This window comes from Amia ocellicauda, chromosome 5 (assembly GCF_036373705.1).
Source record: "Amia ocellicauda isolate fAmiCal2 chromosome 5, fAmiCal2.hap1, whole genome shotgun sequence".
Lineage (NCBI taxonomy): Eukaryota > Metazoa > Chordata > Actinopteri > Amiiformes > Amiidae > Amia > Amia ocellicauda.
Genome location: NC_089854.1, coordinates 1044089 through 1070713, shown reverse-complemented (window position 1 = coordinate 1070713; position 26625 = coordinate 1044089). Strand labels below are relative to the sequence as shown.

The following is a 26625-nucleotide window of genomic DNA, read 5'->3' as shown; positions in this document are numbered from 1 at the left end:
TTGCAATGTGAGCGTTCCGTGGCTGGCTTTTTATTCATTAAAAGAACGTCCCCAGAACCAATTTAATTAATTTGGATAGTAGAAAGGATCCCCTTTAAACCTACACTAGTTTCATGCTGGGGAGCTATTTGTGGGACTGGGAATAGACAGCCCAACTAGTGTCCCCAATGCCACCAGTCTGTGTCTTAGATTGTGTTGTTAGCTTTACAAGGGTTGCTTTCCAATATTGTAAGGAATGTAATGGTCCCCAGAACCATTTTAGGTCCAATTGATTGAAGAAAGGTTTCCCTTCTAATGTAAAATAGTGTTATCATGGGGAACTATTTATTTGAACTGGTATTTCTCAACCAAATTCTTGTCCCCTATGCCACGCATTTGTGTCTTAAATTGCAGGGGTCCTTTGCCTCTACCTCTACAAGGTAGTTTCAAGTATGAAAGTATGCAGAAGACCCCCCTGGCCACAATCTAGATGAGGAAAAGGCTATCGTGAAGCTGAAAAGACTGTGTATTTCTGTATTGAACTGAAATGTAGGTGTACAAGGAAATGATTGATGTTTAAATTACTGAAAAGTATGCCTCAGAAAGCTAATAAGCCTTATTAACACAAATAGAAATAGAAGGCAACCATTGGAATGCTGACACCACAAGCCAATAGATAATTCCCTTGTAGACCTACATTTCAATTCCATACAGCTCTACACAATCACAGAAAATACAGAGGTTAAAGTGGGTGAGGCACAGCTGTGGTGAAAGCGCTGATTGCCGTCTGCATCAACTACAAAGCACAAAAAAGCAGCTGTGGACACTGATGAGGGGCAACCCAGCCCTCACTGGTAGCCGTGCCCAGGCCTGCCGTCAGGGGGGTCAATGCAAAGGTCTATGGTTGACCCTTAAATGGGATCAAGTACAACAATTTACTTACTGATTTATATCACTGAAAATAGAATGTATATGTATTTACATGATAAATACATGTTTTGTTAACCTTTATGTAATGTTAGCACATTCGCTTAATTAGATAAGAAAACAAACTGCTTCACTGCCCTTATAAGTAGGGATGGATACCAAAACCCGGTATTAAACGGGCCCCGGTGCTAAATTATTAAAGACCGCAGTGATAAGCTCCGACATTATGGTTCTTTTTAACGTTTTGGTGTCATTTATAATCATGCAGCTGCAGCCTCTCCTCTGCTCTGTGTCGGGGCTGAGCTCCACATACACACACACTAGGGTGACCAGATCCCAACAAAACAAATGTGGGACAAAGAGTATGTTTGTGTTGGACAATGTGGGACACGTAATTTTCCCCAGCGTCCAAAGATTGGACTTCAAGGACATTATCAAAGACTTTGCTGCAAGAAAAGTCAGGCAACTTGCATTTTGGACCTAAACAGTGATTGAGTAACACAAAGATGGGTGGTTGAGGGGGGGAAATGTTGTCTCCCTGTCCATAAATCCTGATGGGATTGAGGAGAATCAGACAATGTTTTTGCTCAGTATTTTCTCAACTTCTCCAGGTCGAAGCCCAGTGTGAGCTGACATTGCAGGAGAGCAGCCCGGGGCAGAAGGGGCAGAAGATAAAGGACAGGGGGCAGTGGGCAAACAAGTGGGAGTTCCTCCTGGCTGTGGCTGGAGCCATTGTCAGGCTGGGGAATGTGTGGAGATTTCCATACCTGTGCTACAAGAATGGAGGAGGTGAGTGCATAAAGAAATTAGGGAAATTAATTACAGGCCGCTAACTCAAATATTTCAAAACATACTTGGAACAGGGGATGTGCCAACTTACTGGAAGACGGCAAATGTCATATCAATCCACATGAAAGGGGACAAAACTGAACCAGGAAATTACAGACCAATCAGTCTCACCTGCATCACCTGTAAAATGTTGGAGAAAATGATTAGACAGAAAATAGACGAGCATCTTAATGAAAACCATATTCTTGGAGATAGTCAACATGGGTTTAGACGAGGCAGATCATGTCTTACTAATTTATTAGAATTTTGCAAACTCACAACTGCAGCTGTAGATCATGTGAAAGCATATGATATGATATACTTAGATTTCCAAAAAGCTTTTGATAAGGTTCCACACCAAAGACTGATCCTCAAATTGGAAGCTGTAGGCATTCAGGGTAGTATAAGTAAATGGGATATGAACTGGTTGATGTATAGGAAACAGAGGGTGTCGATTAGAGGAGTCGCTTCTAACTGGAGTGAGGTTGTTAGTGGAGTTCTACAGGGATTAGTACTAGGGCCTTTGCTTTTTCTAATCTATATTAATGATCTGGACTCTGGGATAGTTAGCAAACTTGTCAAATTTGCAGATGATACTAAAATAGGTGGCTCAGCAGATACAATCTCAGCAGCACAGGCTATTCAAAGGGACTTAGATAATATTCAGTTTTGGGCCGACACCTGGCAGATGAAATTCAAAATGCAAGGTATTACATGCAGGTAACAAAAATGTCCACTATAATTACAGTATGGGAGGAACAGATCTAGATGAAGTAACGCATGAGAAAGACCTAGGTGTCTCCATCCAAACAATGTGGGGAAGCAATAAAAAGGCAATCACAATGCTAGGGTATATTGTCAAAAGTGTAGAATTGAGAACAAGGGCAGTAATGTTCAGACTGTACAATGCACTAGTTAGAGCTCATCTGGATACTGTGGACAGTTCTGGGTTCCACACTTCAAGAACAATATCGCTGCTCTAGAGGCAGTTCAGAGGAGAGCAACCAGACTTATTCCTGGTCTGAAGGGAATGTCCTACTGAGAGACTGAGGAACTGAACTTATTCACACTGGAACAGAGGAAACTATGTGGGGACTTGATTCAAGTCTTCAAAATCATGAAAGGCATTGACCACATCAAACCAGAAGAGCTTTTCCAGATCAGCAGGGACACACGCACCCGGGGACACAAATGGAAATTGGGCTTCAAGGCATTCAAGACAGAAAACAGGAGACACTTCTTTACACAGAGAGTCGTCACAATCTGAACAAACTCCCCAGCGATGTGGCTGAAGAGACAATTTGGGAACATTCAAAAACAGACTGGATAGGATCCTTGATCACTTAGTTATTAATGGACACCAAATGAACACGATGGGTTGAATGGCTCTCGATTGGACACTTTCTTATGTTTCTTATAGTGTAATGCCCTGAGGACAGGGAGATCAGAAACCACTGGCCATCTCTAATATGGCTTGAATGCTGTTTATGTATTTCTGAAGTGAAATAAACACATCAGTGATTTCACACTCTGAGTACTATGTCTTTCTCTTCAGCAGCTTTCATTGTAAGTGCAGGTGTGAAAATTAATATTTATTGCTACTATTACTCGACTACGCCACCTGATTTTTGGCCGTGAAGTATCAGGACACCTGGGGTTGTAACTCCCCCTAGCAGCCATAAGTAAGGTAAGTAACTATTCAAGTTAATTGCTAATTCCATTTACAGGTTCTTTATATCTAGGTGTCCACACACCAGCAACAGCATGACCAGGCAAGTCTTCTCAGAAATACATATTCTCTAACATGTTTAGCTCAATTCTCCCAGCTCTCATAAAAAAGGAATAAAAAGTCAAAGAAGTTAAAAATACTGGAACTCTGTGGTGGCTCCCTGTCCCCCTTCCACACAGGTCCTGCTCGATATAGGTGTTTTCCAAATCTGGTCTTCCTGCCCTCTCACGTGCCTGCAGCTTCAATATAAGAGAACTAAAGGGAAGGGGAGAGAAAAGCAAAAAAGCAAGAACTAACAAAAGGCAGGATACTAATGAATAAGTTCCTGAAGGTTATTAAAAGAGAAGCACGACAGATGGAGCACCAGTTTCCACTTCTGTGGCTTGGCACTTAAAACAGGTCAGCTCCATGAATTAGAATCCATAAAAGTCCATAAAAAGTAAAAAAATTAAAACAGTTCACGCTGCAGAGAGCGCAGATGATTACCCAAGATAACGTCTTTATTATCGTCCGTTTCCATCTACATCCCTGACTGAACTGCAGTGAGAAAAAATACAAGAATAATAAAAACACAGAGTGCTCAGGATTAAAAAAATAAAAATATAAAATGTATAAAGAGAGTGAAAGTGTGAATGGTCTGTAGCCTCTGGCTAATAAAAAGTTACTGCTCAGCTTGTCAAACAGCTTCCAACAGCAGCACGTCCTCTCGCATTTCCCTATATATGGCTCATCAGTAATTTTCCCAGGTCTGCAGCTGCCTATTCTTCATACATCTCCCTCCTGCCCAACTCATCCATTCCTCTCCCTCTGTAAACTCCAAAACACGCTCCTGACTCCAGAACTGGCTCGACTCTCCTGTTGTGTCTCCAAGTGGCTACTTTTACCCTGTTCTTCATTAATCTCAGGCGTCTTGTTTCAATGCAGTAAGTACTTCTCCTGGTGAGAATCTGAATCATATGCAGGTGTTACTCTTTTGTGATTAAATAAGTAATCACGTGTTTGCAAAATAAAATTAAGCAATAAAGTGAACAATTACTTGAAGTGTAATATTGAAGTGAAATAAACTAAAGTGATTTCAATAAAGAAATAGATAAAGAATCCGAAAATAAAGTGCTTATAACGAAGTAATGAAAAAGAAGAATAAATAAGTGCAAAAGTGTAAGTCACAAGAGTGACATAGTTCTGTACGGGAGGCCCATTAGAACGGGCTCTCCTGAACAGTCCAGTGTCCAACACCGTGCTCTTGTGCTGACGAGCACCCTGCGCACACTGGGCTCACACTGGTCAGCTGTGCAGAAGTCCGACAACTTATTTGTGGGATGAAATCGATCTTGTTATAAAAACTCAAGTCCAGTAGGTAGACTTCAGTGCTCTCTCTCGGTTGGTGTCTTTACTGTCTTTGCTGACAGTGATTTGCAGTTGTACTGGTTAATTGTGTGTGTGTGGGAAGGGTTAAGGGGAAGGGGTTATCTCTCTCTACAGCTGTCTTTTACACTTGTATGTGTTCTGTGCTCTGCTGTAATTTATTGTATTGTAGTTTGTAACTTCACTGCAGTAGTGTAATTGTTTTGGTCGTTAGTCGAAATGAGAACTTAAATACCATTGTAACTCAGATTTAAAATGTTCTTTTTAATCTCCTCTGTTACTAAGTAGCTGTTAACAGATCAAGGATGGAAAGTGCATTTACATTCAGGTGTCACACCTGCAGGCTTGTGTGGAGGAGCACACTGGTCACATGCTCAATGTAATGATCTCATCATGGCTGTTCATTGTGTGTTATTTACTTAGACTTAGACATGTTCCTAAGTTTTGTATGGTAAGGTTTTCCCTCCCAACTTCTACTGCTCTTGTGTTGGGGTCCCGTTTCCACTGGGTTAACCAAGATGGATTTGTCTGGGATTCTGGCACTCATTCGTGATTATACAGAGGTGGGTTTTATAGGCCTTACTCCAGCTGAACACTCACACCACAGACAAGCCATATGGAGCTTTCTTACTCACAGTGTAGCAGCTTGAAGTCTGAATCTGGATTCTCCTATCAATGGAACTGTTACCCTAAATGTTCCCGGAAATATAACTTTGCCTGATATACCACAAAACCATATATCACTTCCATACGTCCCTGAATGCAGAACTTCCTCGCTCTGTGCCTGTGAGAGTATGTCACCTTCATTTCACTATAGATTTAATATCATAATATCTTTGAGGGGGGAGCAGTTTTTTTTTAAAGGATTTAAATGACAAATTCTTACAAATGCAGACGTTTAAATATTTTATACTTCATACGGTTTTCAACAGCAAAGCTATTTAATCAACCAAATTGTATTCACATTTTAAAGTCAAACATGATTTGAATATCAACACTGTGGACGGCCCCATGGGGGATGGCACACTGCCACTTCACATTCCACACGTTAGCCCATATTACCAACCTGTCCCTGGAAAAGGGACAACCAGGTGTCTTTTCAGTAACAAGCTTTCCTGGATACAATCAAGAAAGTGACACAAAAACTCACAAAAACAAGCAAATAAACATATCTGAAACACAAGACAGTAGCCAATGACATTATTTTATTTTATTTTCTATTAAAATTAGATGATGGGGTGTTTTAAATCAGATCCAGGAGTCGAGAACTAAGCTAAGGTCAGCTCAGTTTTCAGTTTGCACATGAGAAGCCACCCACCGTACAACCTCAGTTATACAGCAGTGACTTAAACCATCAAGGCTTTGAGTTAGACAATTTATACTACAGCAGCAACACTCAGAATACAGGCATCATCTTTACACAATATTTACATATTACACATATTGTCATGAGACAATCACATAAAAACTGTATGTTCTCTCCCCATCAGCACTGCTAGACAGTGTTGGGTTGGAGTACTGACCTTGTGATGAAAGCATATCTCAAACAAGGAACATCTTAAAAAAATAAACACTTGTAAGGCAGCAAAGTTTCACACGTGATATTTCATAATGTTTCTTTCATTCACTGTCATCAATTAGAGTTGTTCACAATGTTCAGCATGGCTGAGGATCTCCAGGCAGAAGTCCAGTGTGAACTGACACTGGAGGAGAGCAGCCCGGGGCAGAAGGGGCAGAAGATAAAGGACAGGGGGCAGTGGGCAAACAAGTGGGAGTTCCTCCTGGCTGTGGCTGGGCAGATTGTCGGGCTGGGGAACCTGTGGAGGTTTCCATACCTGTGCTACAAGAACGGAGGAGGTGAGTTATCAAGGTGGGGTTTCATCTTTTTTTAGATTAATAGTTGTACAAATACTTTCAAAATATATCCTGACAGTTTAATTCACATCCATTGCTTTTAATATGGAAAAAAGTGAATTTGTTGTTAGACTGTTTTTAAAAAACCTTTGATTCCTCTACCCGGAAGATCGAGAGTGCGTCCGTCACACCAGGAATGCCACAATTGGCATTCAATGTTTAAAAACACCGGTCAATGTCCACCTTCCTCTGTGACAAATTGAGGTTTTGGACACCAAAAAGAGGTAAATAAATATTTAGTATTATGTTTTATCTAAATACTGATGAAGTTTCGTGATGATTAATTTATTTGAAAGTAGTAATTTAACACCTCGAATCTCCCGGTCAAACCATCAAGTCGAGAAACCAGTGAAAATGGCCATTCATTCTGTCCATGCTAAACTATCCCAGTACATTGAAGTTCAATTATTTCACCTCAGATAATATTTTAAATGTTTATAGACATTTAAAATAGTGATTTCAGTGCAATATTAATTTTATGTAATGAATGATTATTGATTTTGGTCAGTTATTTGTTTACTTCTTCTGCTTTTGCCTTGTCAATAAATGTCACAATCTGACTGACTAAGAAACTGTGTTTATAAAATAAATGTCTTGTGTTCACTGTTCCTGGAAGTCAACGTCAAAGTTCTCTTTGACATTTATGTCTTGGGTTTATTTTACCCTTATTTATATTCCATATGTACTATTAGTAATGCCTTCTTAGTACTTAATTAAATGCATTATTATTATTTTCATCAAATTAACCTTACTGAATTCTATTACCAACATTTATTAAGAACAATAAGTAATATAATCTATTTGTCATTTATTAGACATATCCTTAATTATTTTTTAATTTAGAGCATCTTTACATGACATTTCAATTAATTAGTCAATTAAATGAATTCCACTGTCTACCAAAAGGGTTACTGGCTTATTCTTTTTAAGATGCTTTAGTCTGGTTTTGCTGAGAGTTTCATTCAATTATCTTTGATATGAGCTCTTTTAATGTTTTCGATCACAGTTTTGTTTTCAAGTTCTATTATTAGAATTTGTAGTAGAATTATACGAGTGTTACCTGGTGATAACTTAAGGTACAGGCATGGTTTTGGTATCAAATTTAAATTTATTTAACCCTCTATCTGACTGCACCAATGCCAATGGGGTAATTGGTGACATACCTAATTAATCATAATAATAAGTAGTAATATATGGCACTTTTCTGGAAGGGGGCTGCGGGGGATTTGACCTTTGACCTGAACTTGAGTTGAACTCTTGGGGGGGCCTTCCTGGAAGGGGGGGTGTGTCACAGAATAATGACCATATTGATGGGTGGAGTTGACAGGGCACCGAAGGAATGTACAGGGTGGTGGGGGTCTTCAACTGTTTTTCAAACCCTCCAAAAGATTTGTCTTTAAGCCAGACTGATTCTGTAGTAATATAGCTCTTTTTCTCTATACGTGTGAAGCTCCAAAAGAGCTCTATTTATACCCTTCAGATTCTTTAGAAAACATAGATATTTTTCCCTACGCGAGTGAAGCTCCAAAGAGTTGTATTTAAGTCCTCCCGATTATTTAGTAGAATAGCTGTTTTTCCCAGACAGATGTGGCTCTGTTTACATTTCAGGCGATGTGACTGGGCCCCCCTAATCACCGGATAACGGAATGTGGCGAGAGATAGCATTCTGTAGAAGCGGTGGGGGTAGTGGGTAGTTTGAGATGCACAAGTCATTTTCCCCAAACAGCTTGTATTAGGAACATATGTGTCTGTGTGTTTACATATATACTGAGGGCAGGCTGGAACGCTTATCTCAAGGGCTCAGACAGTCTGATGAGAACGAGCTGTTCTCTAGTCGCTTGTATTTATTAAAAAAAAAAAAAAAGTTTAACTTAACACAATAATGTAATAAATAATTATATCTGAAACGATGTTGGAAACCTGTAACTATAAGGCTATCAACATATAATCATTATTCTTAACCGTTAGGCTGTATGAAGACCTAAAAACATGATATTGATTTAATGAATGATGGTTACTGCAAAACATTTAGGAATCAGGAGATACATACAGCCGCTATGTGTTAAAAGATAACACGTGTGGTAGTGGTGGTGGGGGTGGGGGTGTATCATCAATCACGCGTGGAGAGAGAGAGACATATAGAGATAGAGAACCCGCTTAATAAACCCCCATTGTCTAAAGGGGTATTTTGGTTCTAAAATGTAATAAAATATAATACGAGATGTATAGAAACCTATAGAAAAGATTATTTTATTTATTTCATTTTAAACGTGTGTATTAAATGTTGATGTCATAATGGTTAGGGTCAACTGATTATATAACTATATTTTTTACATAGTTTTAAACACGGGTGGTTTAAGGTGTAAATTCATATATATATATATATAAGAGATTACTCCTAATCTCCTAAGCTCTTTACCTGTATAAAAGACACATGGGAGTCAGAAATCTTGCTGATTGACAGGGGATCAAATACTTATTTCCCTCATTAACATGCAAATCAATTAATAACTTTTTTGAAATGCGTTTTTCTGGATTTATTTGTTGTTATTCTGTCTCTCACTGTTAAAATACACCTACCATTAAAATGATAGACTGATCATTCCTTTGTCAGTGGGCAAACGTACAAAATCAGCAGGGGATCAAATACTTTTTGCCCTCACTGTATATGTAAACACACAGACACACACACACACACATACACACACACTTGATCATTGTATTTATTCAAGCTTTACATGTCTTTTAATTTCATCTATGTTCAGGGTATCTGGGCACGTATGTTTTACACCATCTCTTGGTGAGGAGACAGCTTCTAACACAATCGAGATCTCTAGACATTTAATTATTACTAAGTAACGCGGTGTGAAGAAATTACTTATTTAATACAGTTTCTCTTTTATTTCATTCATTATTTCTCTTTCTTTCTTTCTTTCTTTCTTTTATTTATTTAAATTTTTATCCCTAATTATCCTGATTTATTTTTCATTCTTTATATATGTTGTTATTGCTTATTATTTTAACAAGATGTTCCTAATACAAGCTGTTTGGGGAAAATGACTTGTGCCTCTCAAACTACCCACTACCCCCACCGCTTCTACAGAATGCTATCTCTCGCCGCATTCCGTTATCCGGTGATTAGGGGGGCCCAGTCACATCGCCTGAAATGTAAACAGAGCCACATCTGTCTGGGAAAAACAGCTATTCTACTAAATAATCGGGAGGACTTAAATACAACTCTTTGGAGCTTCACTCGCGTAGGAAAAAATATCTATGTTTTCTAAAGAATCTGAAGGGTATAAATAGGACTCTTTTGGAGCTTCACACGTATAGAGAAAAAGAGCTATATTACTACAGAATCAGTCTGGCTTAAAGACAAATCTTTTGGAGGGTTTGAAAAACAGTTGAAGACCCCCACCACCCTGCACATTCCTTCAGTGCCCTGTCAACTCCACCCATCAATATGATAATTATTCTGTGAAGCGGTACAAGCACCCCCGCCCCCTAAGAAGGGCCCCCCCCCCCAAGTTCAACTCAAGTTCAGGTCAAATGTCAAATTTCCCGCAGCCCCCCTTCCAAAAAAGTGCCCTATATTACGCCTATAATACGTCCTTTGTTCATATGCAGAGACTAATATGTTAAAGTAGTTTACTTTCCATTTGTTAATACTGTATTCAATTGCCACAACGTGCAATTACTCTCCCAGTCAGTAACATTGCTCAGCTGTTCGGAGGCAGGATATTGAACTGACCATCAGAATGGCTTGTTTGCTGCATCTTCATTCAGCAACTGGATTCATTTTAGCAAAGGTGTAGGGCTAATTAACAAGTTCATTTATTTAATGGAATTCTGTACGAAGTAGCTTGTCTCGTTTCTTCAGTGTAAGCCGGGTGAGCCGGACTTCTCAGAGGTCTCAACTTCAGATGTGTTTTTTATACACTTAGTGTTTAAGCCTACACATAAAACTACAGATAGTTGTTCTGAACTACCAACAGTACTTTAAAAGTGAATTCTGAAAAAGTTCAAAATGATAATCCCCCACCTTTCAACTAGCACTGAAACATTCCCATCTCCACCATCTTCAAATTGTTAATTATCAGAAAAAGTAAACTAAAAAGAAAAGTGTAAAAGGCTAATATCTTCCATAGTTGTCGTATCTTCTCCTTTGTTGAAGGTGCCTTCCTCATCCCCTATGTCCTGTTCATGCTGACCTGTGGCATACCTCTTTTTATCCTGGAGACGGGTCTGGGGCAGTACACCAGCCAGGCGGGCCAGACCTGCTGGAGGAAGATCTGCCCCCTGTTTGAAGGTGGGAACTCCGGCTGCATTCGTTCTCCTGTGCTCTTCTCTCAGGACCTGTGTAGTGAGTTCACCCACGTAGCTAGAGGACTGCAGGGAGACAATTCTGTTGGTGTTGTAATGGTACATGTGGACTTGCACTTGCAGGATGCTGGTCTTGAATCCCAGCTCTGGCACAGTGGGGCTGCACTGAATCATTACACCTGGGTGCACCACTCTCAGGGAGTCAGGATGTGATTGTTCTGTAAAGTCTTATTGTTTGCAGGAAGCTGTTTGCCCATGTAGCTCTGACACGACACACAGTGCACAGTCCTCAGGTTGAAATGTAATTTGTTGTGTGTTTGGATGATTTATTGTCCACGTTTTAAAGTAGAATATTCTGACACTCTGCAGATGATATAGAATAAGTGATTCCTCTGGTATTATGGATATATAAAGCTTACTGGGTTATTTTTGTTTTGTCTTCATTATTTAGCTGCTTCACCACTAAAATCGATACGTTTAATCCTGCGCACCATCTTGGGTGGGATAAACCTATAGTGTAAATAATCTGCTAGGAAGTTTCTAAACTGCAGTCACAGTGTGCCTTCTTTGTGTCCAGGAATTGGCATTGGCTGTGTGGTAATCATGGTCTACAGCAGCACCACATATATCCTGATCCAGGCCTGGGCTTTCTTCTACCTGTTCCACTCCTTCAGCTCTGAGCTGGCCTGGGCCAGCTGCACAAACACCTGGAACACAGGTACTGAAGCTCACACACAGAGGCATCTGCAATACCATACGGCAGGTGGAGATCAGGAACACTAGAACCTATAATCTAGAACTCAAGTTTTCCATAAGCAAACTCGATAAATGAGAAAAGGGAAATCTGGATAATTTACAAAATTCCTCCTTTGTCAAGATAATCCATCCTCCAGATAGGTGTGACATATCAAGAAGCTGATTAAACAGCGTGATCATTACACACCTTGTGCTGGGGACAATACAAAGCCTCTCAAAAATGTGCAGTTTTGTCACACAACACAGTGCCACAAGTTTTGAGGGATCATGCAATTGGCTGATGAGTGCAGGAATGTCCACTATAGCCGTTGCCATTGACCTTCAATGTCATGTTAGAGAATTTGTGCTCTTAAATAGTTATAAACATCACAGAAGCATGAATTATCAAATGTAAATAAGACTAAGGCTATTTTTGTTGACTCTCTGGACTGTCTTGGGACCTCAGCGCTTCACTCAAACTCAACACTCCTCACTGTGTTGGTAACTCTAACAGATTCCTGTGTGGAGTTTGACAACCAGAACCGCACATCCAACTGGACGGACCCAGAAAAGGCCACCTCTGCTGTAGAGGAGTTTTGGCAGTAAGTTTATTTCAGAAACCCACTAGTAAAAAGCGACACAATCAAATTCACACATTCATATCCTCCACTAAACATAGATCTGTATTTCGTACGATCTTGAAAGTTTTCTTCCTGCTCCCTTCAGGAGACGAGTTCTGGGCATCTCAGTGGGGATTTGCCAGGTGGGTGCCCTGAGATGGGAGCTGGCCCTGTGCCTCCTGCTTGCCTGGATCATCTGCTACTTCAGTGTCTGGAAGGGGGTGAAGTCCACAGGGAAGGTGATCGCCTCGGGCCACTGAGGTTGTGTGATGTTTTCCATATGAGACAGGAGGCCTCATGAATTCTTAGCCCTGAGAGAGCCTGTGTCAGGATGCTGAAAGTTGGGTTGAACTTGTGTCACTGTTGTGAGCACTATAGGTGACTAAAGCTGTATAGAAATCCACTGCGTTTGTCTGCCATCAGGTGGTGTACTTCACAGCCACGTTCCCCTATGTGATGCTGCTGGCGCTGCTGGTCAGAGGGCTCACCCTACCTGGCGCTGCTGACGGGCTGCTCTTCTACCTCTACCCTGACCCCGCCCGGCTGACTGACCCACAGGTACATCAGGACACATGCTGCCCTCACAGCCTTGAACTCAGAAGACATTTATCTGTATCCATGTACAGTACGAGACTAACACAAACCATCCCTTTCAAACCTGATGTAATATTGAAGACAGGGAATCATTAACAGCAAGATTTCATCAGGATATTTTCTAACAATAACGTTTGAAGTTTATATTGTTATTTTGATGTTAACGTTTACACCATTAAACTGTTTTTACAAGCACAACACAAAGTGTGTTCTCTACCTGATCGCTATGGTCTAATTTCTCATGTCCCAACATTTCCAGATGTCCACATTGTTATGGTTAAATAATAAAAAGTCACGCAATGCTCTCTGTCTGTGTCCCTCAGGTTTGGATAGATGCAGGAACACAGATTTTCTTCTCGTACAGTGTTTGTGTGGGAGGGTTACTGGCACTTGGCAGTTACAACAAATATCACAACAACTTCTACAAGTGAGTGCGGTGACTATGCTGGATGATAACTTCTTGTTGCACTCCTGTATTTCTGTGTGAATCCTCCTAGACAACACTGCACACAGATACTCTCAGTGTCTATGAATGCACATGCAGCTGTCAGCTGTTGTCTCCTCAGGCTCAGCTCTAGGCTGTGCTGTGCTGGTCAGGGGGTGCTCATGGCCTCTCCCTTTGCAGGGACTCCCTCTACCTGTGTCTGCTGAACAGTGGCACCAGCTTCGTGGCCGGGTTCGCCATTTTCTCTGTGCTGGGCTTCATGGCGCAGGAGCAGGGAGTGCCCATCTCACTAGTGGCCGAGTCTGGTAAGCAGCAGAGCTGATGGCTACTGAAAGCACTGTCCTGTCATGGTCTGTTGAAAGCAGGCATAGTATCAGCTTCCTGTTCATGTAAACACTAATACAGTTTACATTGAGATTACCAATGGCATCTGCTGTTAGTTTTCTTTGATAACTGTAACATATAACTGCCCAGGAACTATACTCTGCTGTACATATTCATATTTAATATGGCATTTCCCATTTCAGATTACTCTAGTTGTATTGTCCCCCTCTCCCTGTGTGCAGGTCCTGGGCTGGCGTTCATTGCTTATCCCCGGGCGGTGGCCATGATGCCCCTGCCCCAGCTCTGGGCCGTCTGCTTCTTCATCATGATCATCCTGCTGGGGCTGGACACACAGGTGAGTCTTTGTTTGCGGGTCCCTGTACTCTGGGAAGGGGCAGGAACCTGTTTAGAGGAATCACAGGGCAGTGCTGTTTGTCGCTCTGCAGTTTGTGGGTGTTGAGACGGTGATGACGGCCATCTTGGATTCGTTCCCCTCGGCCCTGCGGAGGGCATACCGGCGGGAGCTCCTGCTGCTGCTGTTCTCCGTGCTCTGCTTCCTGATTGGGCTCCTCATGCTCACTGAGGTAAGAACTGAAGGAACAGTAATGGCCGGTGTAGGAGGTGTGGATTTACTTGAGGGTTGTCACAGTGACACAGCCAATCCACCAACAGCTACCGAACAGCATCTTCAATGTCCCAACAGTGACGTCTCTCACAGACTCACCCGTCTCTCTGCAGGGTGGAATATATGTGTTCCAGCTGTTTGACTACTATGCCTGCAATGGGACCTGCCTTCTGTCCATCGCTGTGTTTCAGACCATTTGCGTGGGATGGGTGTACGGTAGGTGTACGCAGGATCACTGCTCTTCAAACCCTCTTTATTTTCAGATAACTGACTTTTTAAAATGAACATTAGTTTTTTTTTCCTTTGTGAATTCCCTGACATGCAATGCTTCTGACCTCCTGAGCTCCTCTCACACAAGCACACCCACCAATGACCCGCTCTCTGATTGTTGTGACAGTGAAAGCCATGCAGGGCAGAAAGCAGGTCCACCCAGGTCAAGAGCCTCCAAGGAGGTAAGGTCACCCAGCCAGCACTGACCCGGGGTAGGGCGGGGAGAGATGCACTGTGCACTGTGGACGTCCTACAGATCTAACTGAAACCGCAATGTGAGATCAAATACCCAACCAGCTGGAGACCGTGTCGCTGGGCAGGGTTAAGGATACTAACGTGAATGGGACTTTAGTCACAACAGCCCCATTCACACTGAAATGCTGGCAAAATGCGGGTAACGTTTTTTCCTGTTGCACACCATTCACACTGGCTTTGAATGCCAGGAAAATGGCAGTATGTACCCGTTCACACAGAAAACAGACTGCCGTCAAGAGAGCTGTAGCCATGGGAACGAGATGCTACAGAAGCATGTGGATTTGGGAGAGGAGACACGGACCAATATTCTGGTCTTGTTTGTAAAAGTTTGATCAGGTCCCCATTTTGCCAGATTCCTTCCATCGTGTTTACTGAGATATTGTTCTAACCAGGCGCCGGTTTGGTTTGGACTCGCTACCAAGGACAAATAGTCAAGAGGGAAAAGCAAATACGTCAATCTAGGTGCGTATTCGCACGACCTGTTCTATTTTTCGTTTCATTATTGTTCAAAGGAGGCTTAAGAACATCAGAAAGTTTACACATGAGAGGAGGCCATTCAACCCATTGTGCTGGTTTGGTGTCCATTAATAATTAAGTGATTCAAGGATCCTATCCAGTCTGTTTTTGAATGTTCCCAAATTGTCTCTTCAGTTTGTTCAGATTGTGAAGCCTCTCTGTGTGAAGAAGTGTCTCCTGTTTTCTGTCTTGAATGCCTTGAAGCCCAATTTGTGTCCCTGGGTGCGTGTGTCCCTGCAGATCTGGAAAAGCTCCTCTGGTTTGATGTGGTCGATGCCTTTCATGATTTTGAAGACTTGAATCAAGTCCCCATGTAGTCTCCTCTGTTCCAGGGTGAAATGGTTCAGTTCCTCAGTCTCTCAGTAGGACTTTCCCTTCAGACCTGGAATTAGTCTGGTTGCTCTCCTCTGAACTGCCTCTAGAGCAGCGATATCTTTCTTGAAGTGAGGAGCCCAGAATTGTGTTAACATGACTTCCCTCATTTTAAATTCTACACTTTTAACAATGTACTGAACCTCAAGTAGTATATGCTTAAAATATAACCAACCATTTTCAACTGAATCTGTATCCAGTGTGCTCCAGTCTAACTCTTCTAAGTGCTGCCTCATACCTTCAAGGTTTGCTTTTCTAAAATTGTAGACCATTGTTTTAGACTTGGACCTTGTTTTTTGGAAGAATGCCTCAAAGCTAACCATATTGTGATCACAATTTGCCATTGGTTCTCTAACAAGTGTCCCTCTGACTCTGTCTTGGTCATTTGAAAAGATCAGGTCAATGCATGCACTCTCCCTGGTTGGTTCCCTGACAACTTGAGTTAGAAAGCAGTAATTTACCATCTCAACCATTTCTATTTCTGCTTCTGTAGTCCCAACCGGGCTTTCCCAGTCTATGTCTGGGAAATTGAAATCCCTCATTATTACAGCCACATCCTTGCTACATGCAGTCCTGATTACACTGTACAATGCAGCATCTTTCTGAATATCTGAGTTGGGTGGCCTGTAACACTCCTACCACTAATCCTTCAGATCTTTTATTCAAAAGTTTCACCCAGAAAGATTCTGTTTCTTCTGCCTCAATGTCATTTCTCACATATAATGCTACCCCACCCCCTCTTTGATCTTGCCTGTCCCTCCTAAACTGTGTGTATCCTTCCAACTTGTATTTATCCCCATCATTTTCTGTAAGCCATGTTTTCATCACTCCTACAACATCATAGTCACAAGCCAGCACTGTGGCTTCCAAGTCCAACATCTTGTTCCTTATACTCCTGGCATTGAGGTACAAACATTTCAGGACTTTCCTACTAGCAGATTTCTTTCCTTAGTGGAACATCTCCCATTGTCAGAGCTCCCTGCCCCCCTCATCCCTAGTTTAAATTATTCTCAATTGCTCTGCACATACGATCTCCTAATGCATTAGCCCTCTTCTCTTCAGATGTAGACCGTCTGGTTTGTACAGGTCCCATCTATCCCAGAAGAAAGACCAATGCTCCATAAATCTAAACCCCTCTTCCCTACACCAAGATTTCAACCACGTGTTAAACTTTCTATTCTCTGCCTGTCTCCCTGGCCTGGCACGTGGTACCGGAAGTATTTCAGAGAAAACTACCGTGGAGGTTCTGCTCTTAAGTTTTGTTCCTAACTCTTTACATTTGTCTTGCAGAACCTCTGTCCTACCTTTTCCTATGTCATTGGTTCCAATGTGGACCATGACCAGTGGATTCCCCCCACTTAGGCCAGTAGCCCGTTTACTAGTTTAGGGAGATCTGCAACCTGAGCACCAGGCAGGCAAGATACCATGCGGGTCTCCTTATCACTAGAACACACTGTGTGATCTACGCCTCTAAGAATTGAGTCTCCTACTATAACTACCTCCTTCTTCTTAGGGGGAGTGGACACTTTGGTGCTCTGGTGCTCAACTGCCCTCCCATCACCGTCTGAGCTGTCACTGTCCAACTCGGTGTCCAGCAGTTGGAACCTGTTGGGCAATTCTAGCTCTTGGGATGTCTCTAAGGGATATGCGCACCCTTTTCTGCGGTTATGACCTACTGTAACCCAGCAGTTCTCTACACTGTCCTGCTCTAAGGTTTGAACTCTCCTAGGTTCTCTCTCATGGGCTGATTCACTAATTCTTCTATATCTCGAATACAGCGCAGATCAACAAGCTGAACCTCAAGATCACGGACCTTGATCTCTCGGATTTCAACCTGCCGACAGCATTCACAAATGAAATCTTCTTGGATGAGTTCATCCAGGAAGACAATCATTCTGCAAACCTGACACTGTAGTGGCCACATGCTTCTAAATATTACACTTCCTTGGTTCCTGTTCCTTAATCAACGACTTAACTTTCTCTCTCCGAGAAACAGCACAGCTCTTTCTCAACAGCTGCTTTAAGTAGCTTTTGTCTACCTGCCACCAATTCACACCTAACTGGCCCCACCTGACTCCTCCTGCAACAGCATTCCTGCTAGTCCTAGACTAACTCACCTTTCTACAACCTATTTACTTTCACCAACTCAGCAGCTGAACTGAATTGACTTCAATTAAGGCAAACTACAGACAATGCAAAATGAGGAATACAAAGACTGGTCTGAAACTAGGAAAACAACAAGACGGCTGCCTCTCACCTGTACTCTCCTGTCTCTGTCTGTGGCAACTTGTAAATACTTCTGTTTACTGTACCACTTGTACTCTCCTGTACCTGTACGCTAATGAAATGCCACCAATTGTTTCAGTTTGAATGGGGTAAATGCTACAAACCCCCAGAGGTGCGGTATATGCCATAGCATTAAATCAGTTGTACCTTGCCCTCAGGGAGGCTTTCAGACGTCTCACAGAATTAAACTCACATCACAGAGTGAGTCTGTTGAATCAGTAATCACATTGTCACTGAAATGCCTCTCTTGGCTGATGGGGTTTTACAGGAGCTGATCTCTTCTATCGCAACATCGAGGACATGATCGGCTATCGTCCTTGGCCTCTGGTTGGGTACTGCTGGCTCTACATCACCCCGGCTGTGTGCACCGTGAGTGTTGCACCATGGTCCTCCATTAAACTCTGTCTTGCTGGTGAATCTGTATAAGTGTGTGTGTGCGTGCGTCTGGGACCTCTATGGTGGAGCTGACTCTTTTCCTCTCCTCCCCCCAGAGCACCTTCATCTACTCCCTGGTCAGATACTCCCCTCTGAAGTATAACAACACCTATGTGTACCCAGACTGGGCATATGTCCTGGGCTGGTGCCTCACACTGTCCTCTGCTGTCTGTGTCCCTGTGTGGATGGTGTATAAATTCAGCCAGACTCCAGGAACTCTGCGCCAGGTACCCGCTTCCTATCTCTCTCTCTCTCTCTCTCTCTCTCTCTCTCTCTCTCTCTCTCTCTCTCTCTGTCTGAGTGGAGGTCAGTGACTGGCCTGTCTGCTGTTGGTGTCTCCACAGCGTCTGTGCCTCCTGTGTCATCCTTCCCAGGATCTGCCTCTCACCCGGAAGCAGAAAGGAGACTGTTCTATCTTGGACTCTGACCCTGTTGCTCTCCTGAGTACTAATGAGTACTCCTCACAGTGGCTCTGAGTACAATGTCTTCATTCTCTTCAGCAGCTTTCATTGTTAGTGCAGTTCTGTACAGGAGGCCCATTAGAACAGACTCCCCTGAAACAGTCCAGTGTCCAACACTGTGCTCTTGGGACAAGCATCCTGCTATTGGTCACAAAGCTCAGTCCAATTGATGTGAACAAGGGTCAATTCGTTCGTTTCAGAAGACCATGAAACCACTTATCACTTCCATATGGGACAAGTTGCAGAATGCAATTCACCAAGCATTAACACACCTTAAAAACTACAGAATAATAACTATATAATATAGGCTAACTGTTCCAGAATTGTAATACTTTGCCCAGGCTCTAAATACTTGAGAAAATCATGCTGCAGCAGAAAACAGACCAGAATGGGATTAAATACTGTAAAATTGATTACAAACAAACATTAATTTTGGTTCAAATCAATACACACACATACATACATTTAAGAAGTAAAACATATTGGCTTGTTTGATTAGGCTTGGGGATGGACTGAATTTCCTTCTGGTGTAGTCTGTGAGATGTAGAAACAAATGTGTTAATGTTTGTTCTTCGTTGTTATCAAGAAACATTTGTTGGGCTGTTTTTGGTAAAATTGCTTTGTGCCTACAACCCCCGTAATGATTCTTCGACAGTTAGATACTTAATTAATACCCATGGTAAATATGGTTGTCAAAAATAAATATAGTATACATAGTATAGGTTACCAACAGACATAAAAAAATAATGAAGTCCCAATGTTTCCCAGAGGCCTTTCTAGGGGGTCCGGGGGCATGTCCCCCCGTGAGAAAATTGTGTACATTTAAACAGTTACATGCATTAATCTGGTGCACTCTGAGATGAAAAGAGGCTAGATCTGTGAAGAATGTTTGACTTTTGTAAACAATCCAATCATAAACCTATGCAGTTGTATCAACTTGTAAGACATTTGAGAATACACTTACCTATCAATATAATGAGCTATCAATGAAATTACACTGTCACATGTGTTGTACTGGTGTATTAAAAGTGTTGTCATTCCACTGCAGTCAGTTATAGAGATGAAGAAAACAACAATATCAGGGTGGATGGGCACACACATCAGTGACAAAGTTTGCATCCCGCATTTGGACACTTAACTACCTGTAATGAAGATTGATGTGAGGGTGGGATTTTTTGTGTCTTGTCTGTGATTGGCTAAACTAGAATGTACCTTTGTGTAGCACAGATTTCCGCAGATCTGCGCATATCTGTGGACATCTGTGCTTTAAGAACGCAAACAATGCAGATGTTATGCATGGAAATACTTTGACAAAATAAATTGTTAACATTGTTAAGTGTATAATATATGCAGTGCAATTAAACGACTACAAATCTACAGCTGGTATGTTAAGCCACATAAAAAACAAACACTTCTGTGATGCTAGCAATGACAGAAAAGGAAAGAAGAGCAACAAACAAACTAATACTATTAAGCTACACACACAGCCATCTTTTGTTATTTAGTTTTTATTCACTGGAACTCAAACACACAGGTGTGTTTCTGAACGTAGACCGGCAGTCTGTATGTTGAGTGTGGTTTGGAAACGTGGAAAAGTGAATTGTTAACATGATTGTATAAATAGCTAGACAAATCTAAATGCAATTGTATGTTGCCAAAAGGATACTAATGTTAAGGCATTTTCATTGCAGCTGTGTTAGATAAGTATTTGAAAGAAAAGTTGTCTCCTCAAAATGTGTGCTGGACGGAGTGTCACATTTGCTGCAGAAGACGCGCCCTCATCTCGAGCGCCAGGGGATGGAAGAGGCTGACTGGCTGCGAGTGAGAACTCCTTACTGCATTTCTATTAATTATTTCCTCATGATTATTCCATCAAAAATATCTGGATTCCAATATGGGAAATGGTTTCTCCATTACTCCTTCATGTTGGAGCACTGGTTAGAATGTGACACACATTACATATGATATGATATACTTAGATTTCCAAAAATCTTTTGATAGGTTCCACACCAAAGACTGATCCTCAAATTGGAAGCTGTAGGCATTCAGGGTAATGTAAGTAGATGGATTATGAACTGGTTGATGTATAGGAAACAGAGGGTGTCAATTAGAGGACTCCCTTCTAACTGGAGTGAGGTTGTTAGTGGAGTTCCACAGGGATCAGTACTAGGGTCTTTGCTTTTTCTAATCTATATTAATGATCTGGACTCTGGGATAGTTAGCAAATATCTTAGATAATATTCAGTTGTGGGCCGACACCTGGCAGATGAAATTCAATGTGGACGAGTGCAAGGTAATACATGCAGGTAACAAAAATGTCCACTATAATTACACTATGGGAGGAACAGAACTAGACGAAGTAACACATGAGAAAGACCTAGGAGTCTATGCGGACTCCTCACTCCTCTCCATCCAAACAATCTGGGGAAGCAATAAAAAAGGCAAACACAATGCTAGGGTATATTGTCAAAAGTGTAGAATTGAGATCAAGGGCAGTGATGTTAAGACTGTACAATGCGCTAGTTAGACCTCATCTGGATACTGTGCACAGTTCTGTGCACCACACTTCAAGAAGGATATTGCTGCTTTAGAGGCAGTTCAGAGAAGAGCAACCAGACTTATTCCAGGTCTGAAGGGAATGTCCTACTGAGAGACTGAGGAACTGAACCTTTTCACCCTGGAACAGAGGAGACTACGTGGGGACTTGATCCAAGTCTTCAAAATCATGAAAGGCATTGACCACATCAAACCAGAGGAGCTTTTCCAGATCAGCAGGGACACACGCACCCGGGGACACAAATGGAAATTGGGCTTCAAGGCATTCAAACGGAAAACAGGAGACACTTCTTCACACAGAGAGTAGTCACAATCTGGAATAAACTACCCAGCGATGTGGTAGAAGCTGAAAGTTTGGGAACATTTAAAAATAGACTGGATAGGATCCTTGGATCACTCAGATATTAATGAACACCAAATGAGCACGATGGGTCGAATGGCCTCCTCTCGTTTGTAAACTTTCTTACACTTTTGGATTGAATGACAGTAAATTGATAGCTTGTTACCTGAGTGGGTGCAGCTCCTTACACTGGTGATCTTTCCACACACTCTGCTGTTGTTAGTGCAGGATCTGTGGCATAATGAGGGAGTATCAAATTTCATTTGACTAACTGCCATGCCAATTTCAATTATATTTATTAATTACCAATTAAAACATCATATTTATAATTAAATACTTAGGAGACTGGTATATGACTACATTTATAATTAACATTTAAAAATACCTTCCACTTGCTTTGTATTCCATGAGAATGGACTTCCACACATTGTGTGTAAATTGTTTATTTTGTTGGGGCTACTGTTTGGGCAGAAATTGATCCCGTGAGATAAATTATACAATTGTAAATATCCACAATGTTATATGCTGTGACCACATCAAACATGTGTCATCTTTAGGGTCTCTGAACTGCTAAGGAGGCCATCAAAACAAACAGTTGTCAGTTGTCCCAATAGCAGGTGATTACAGATGATGTACCCAGTTGTAAGAATTTCTCGTATTGATCAACAACTATATTGGACTTATCCAAATTAATTCCTTTTGGCTCATACAGGACCTGTGTGTCTCTGCCTTTCTGTCTGTGTCTTGAGACGTCTGTAGCAGACAGAGACACTCAGTTCTCATAACATTTGATTTCCCTGCCATGACACTTGCAGGGGATGAGGTCAACATGTTGACATAATATATATCAGTTGATATATTGATAACAAACCTATTTGTTTAACTAATAAACAGTTTAGGTAAAAAACACCCAAACCAAAAATACTCATTACTGACAATTCTATATTGCACTTGCATTATACTGCACAGTGCACATTAAAAAATAAAATAAAATATACAATATTAACAAAAATCATTAGCTGACAACTGGCAAACTACTGTAGTAGTTAACTGCTAGCTAATCATTATCATCATTTGGATGGCAACTGGCAGTAGGCGAACTATCACAGTGATGTGACCCTCCACCACAAAACCAGTCACCAAACTTTTCAAAAATGAGATTATTACTTCATCTGATTGAGCTGGATTATTGCTGGATTAAAATTATTCCTCCTAATTCCCTAAAGGGAATTTACAAAACAGAGAAAATTGTTCCACTGACATTCTCTTCATAAATTCCTTAGCAATATACACTTGTATCCATTATTTGTACATGAAATATATTATACATATCCCTGACTAAATGTGTGTTTTGACCTCACTAGAGACACTATGCTCGAATCACAGACTAAATGACCCTCCCCTCTCAGGTTTACATGGTCTTTATTGCACTAGAGACGAGCTGCTGTTTACCCACAGCCATGCAAAGGGCAAATTATTGTCTTGTGCCTTGCGCCTTGTTGTTTAATACTATGTTTCACTGATCTTACCCGAGTGGTTTTCCACGTCACTGATGGAGCTACAAAGCCGTGAATAGAAATGTTTTAAAAAAGAGAGGATTACAACACGATATACAGTACTGAACAGTGCATATCAGGCCCACAACAATATAGAGAGCATAATGATAATAGGAAACAAAAGCATCCAATCCGCATTGCCATTCACCACGAAACATCCATCAGCAACTCACTTTACCTTGAAACCCACAATAAATGGACCAGTTATCTTGCACTTTTAAAATGTGGCCATTTCAGGATATATACAATTACCACAGACCGTAGCATTTGCACATAAACTATGGGCTTACATGTGGTAATGGGCATGTTTTCATAATTTTTACTCCATTTACTGGAATATATGGGATTGAGACTGTCCTCCATACCTCAATTAAACGCCTTCTGGTTGGTCTGGATTGGACATGATGTATGCAAGAGGAAAGCCTGAGCTTTGTTTTCATACTAAACATCACTGCTTTCAGCACCGGCATGACACACAACTATTAGGCTAAAGTGATTGTACTTTACGTCTTTATATTAACTTTTCCCTGTATTGGGAATATGGTATTTGCAACTTCTGATGGTTTTGTGGTGGAGCGTCATGTATTTTCTTTTACCTTTTGCAAACATTAAATGCATCAGTTGTCAGTTATCACACTGCAGCATTTAGAACTAGTCATCATGTCATTCATTCTGTCATTGCTGCTTAGCATTTGGTTGGCTAGTTATCTGCTTAAATGGAATATGTCGATTTCAAAGCGAACTACTAATTCCGATTGAATGTGTTCAATAATAGCTAGCTTGTTGCATGGACTGAGGTCACACACAAGCATCACTCGACACCACAGGTGAGGTGAAATAAATAATGAATAACGTGAATAATATTATGAATAATGAATTCTTCCTAATTATTCCCATATATAGACTTTTCTTTGTTTGCTTTCAAGGTCTTGACATATTGTCACGGTTGCCTCGGGGGAGGACCGTAAAGCTTAGGAGAAAGGACCCAAGTGCAGAGCTAGTACAATGAGCAGACAGAAACTAAGGTTTCGGCTAAGGTCGAAATCCAGGTGGTCAAGAGAGACAGAGATTCAGGACAGAAAGAGAGAGATAGAGACAAAGACAGGACTGAGAGCGAAAGAGGGAGGACTGGGTGCGAGAGAGAGACAGAGATACAGGACAAAGAGAGAGAGAGACAGCAGGAACTAGGGAGAACAAGGAACCAGGAGAACAAGGAACCAGGCTTGGTGATGCAGGTTGAGAAAAGAACAATGAGGGGAAAGGAAAGACAGGGAGATAGCGGCCTGTAGTGAAGAGAGAGGGTGTGTACTGGGGAACCATGACAGTACCCCCCCCTGCACGCTCGGTGTAGCCGAAATAGGTCAGACACGGCGGGGACGGCCATAGGACAAGGACTGGGTCGGGAGGTCGCCACAGGACCGGGAATGCATCTGGAGGTCTGGGAGGCGGCCACAGGATGGGGACAGGGTCCGGAGGTCTGGAAGAGGGCCACAGGATCGGGAATGAGTCAGGAGGTCGCAACAGGACCGGGAATGGATCAGGAGGTGACCACAAGACGGGAGCGAGGTCCGGTGGCCGGGGAGGCGGCCACAGGATTAGGACAGGGTCCGGAGGTCTAGGAGGCGGCCCCAGGATGGGAGCGGGGTCAGGAGGTACAGGAGGCTGCCCCAGGATGGTCCGGTGGCCGGGATCGGGGTCGGAACCTGTGGTTCGGCGGCGGGCACGGCCGGGGTCGAGTCATTCATCAGAAGAACGGATGTAATAAATGAAACCAGAGACCAGTCACATCTACCATGAGGGATCCGGGAGGATATGGACTTGTTAAGTCCAAAACAAAAAATGTCCTGAAGGGCGATTTCATTGAAATCCAACTGGTTGGCTACAATGCAGAATTCCCTTATATATTCCACTAAGGAAGAGGCGAACTGCTGGGTCCATGGTGAAGGCAAAGTGTTCTGTCACGGTTGCCTCAGGGGAGGACCGTAAAGCTTAGGAGAATGTACTAGCTCTGCACTTGGGTCCTATGAGCAGACAGAAACCAAGGAGAATCCAAAGGCGTGGTCGAGGTCACAGGCTAAGGTCGAAATCCAGGTGGTCAAGAGAGACAGATTCAGGACAGAAAGAGAGAGATAGAGACAAAGACAGGACTGAGAGCGAAAGAGGGAGGACGTGGAAGCTCTTCCTCATCTTCAGGATACTTGGTCTCCTCCCTCCGGGGCTCTGGACACTCAGGCTCCTCCCTCCGGGGTTCTGAACACTCGGGCTCCTCCCTCTTGGACACTGGATACTCGGGTTTCGCCCTCTGTGGCTCCGGCGGCAGGAATACCTCGGCCCTCTGTGGCTCCGGCGGCAGACACGGCCAGAGGCTCTCTTGCTCTAGTCACAGCAGGTCCTCTTCTTCCTCTCTCCCTGGCAGGTCTTCCTTGTGTACTGGCCACTGTGGAAGAAGCAGTTCCTCATCTTCCTCTCTTCCTGGCAGGTCTTCCTCTTGTCCTGAACATGGTGGAAGAAGCAGTTCCTCATCTTCTCCTGGTGTCTTTTGCCAAGGCACCAGTTCCTCCCATTGCAGGTCCTCTTCCTCCATGCAGGACGTCAGCGACATCTCCTGCTCTGTCTCCAGCTCAGGGACAGACAGAGGTTTCTCCTCTTCCTCCTCAGGCTCCAGACAGCACTCTTCCTCCCACTGCAGCTCTGTGAGGGAGGGAAACTCCACCTCAGGCTCAGGGAAGGCATTTAACTCCACCCCTCTATCTGGGGTGGAGAGGGAGAGAAGCTCGACCTCCTCCTCCATGTAGGACGTCAGTGACCTCTCCTGCTCTGTCTCCAGCTCGGGGACAGACAGAGGATTCTCCTCTTCCTCCTCAGGCTCCAGGCAGTGTTCTACTGGTAAGGCTCTTCCCCCTTCCCAGTATTCTTCTCCATCAGGGGAAACATGCCCAGGTTGTCCAACCTGGAAACACCACCCTTCCCCTGCAAGGCACACTGGACAGACCTTGCAATCACTGGTTGGGGAAGACTGCAGTTGAAGAGGCACTTCCTCTTCTCCTTCAGGCTGGAAGCGGGGCAACGGCAAGAGCTTTGCCTTCTCTGGCTGCATGGCCTTGTCCTCCTCCTGCTGCTGGCTCCGTTTCTCCATGAAATCCAGCAAATCCTGCACAGCCGTCTTAATG

At 42.6% G+C, this 26625-nt stretch overlaps 1 protein-coding gene across 1 annotated transcript; it reads left to right on the top strand.

Annotated features, from left to right (window-relative positions):
* Positions 1–6489: 6489 nt before the first annotated feature.
* LOC136750494 (sodium- and chloride-dependent GABA transporter 2-like) lies at positions 6490–20335 on the top strand. The gene is made up of 14 exons (XM_066705651.1): positions 6490–6685; positions 10917–11051; positions 11643–11783; positions 12315–12402; positions 12527–12659; positions 12844–12978; positions 13338–13441; positions 13640–13764; positions 14026–14138; positions 14230–14367; positions 14522–14624; positions 18376–18476; positions 18599–18769; positions 18887–20335. Exons 1-14 carry the CDS (start codon positions 6490–6492, stop codon positions 19016–19018), a joined length of 1815 nt encoding a protein of 604 aa, XP_066561748.1. The 3' UTR covers positions 19019–20335.
* The last annotated feature ends 6290 nt before the right edge of the window (positions 20336–26625 follow it).

What these genes read in the sequence shown, in the direction of transcription:
- LOC136750494 (XM_066705651.1), top strand. Translation starts at nt 6,490, where the DNA reads ATGGCTGAGGATCTCCAGGCAGAAGTCCAGTGTGAACTGACACTGGAG. An exon ending in CCCGGCTGACTGACCCACAG is followed by an intron (nt 12,979 to 13,337) that starts GTACATCAGGAC and finishes TGTGTCCCTCAG; the next exon opens with GTTTGGATAGATGCAGGAAC. An exon ending in TATCACAACAACTTCTACAA is followed by an intron (nt 13,442 to 13,639) that starts GTGAGTGCGGTG and finishes CTCCCTTTGCAG; the next exon opens with GGACTCCCTCTACCTGTGTC.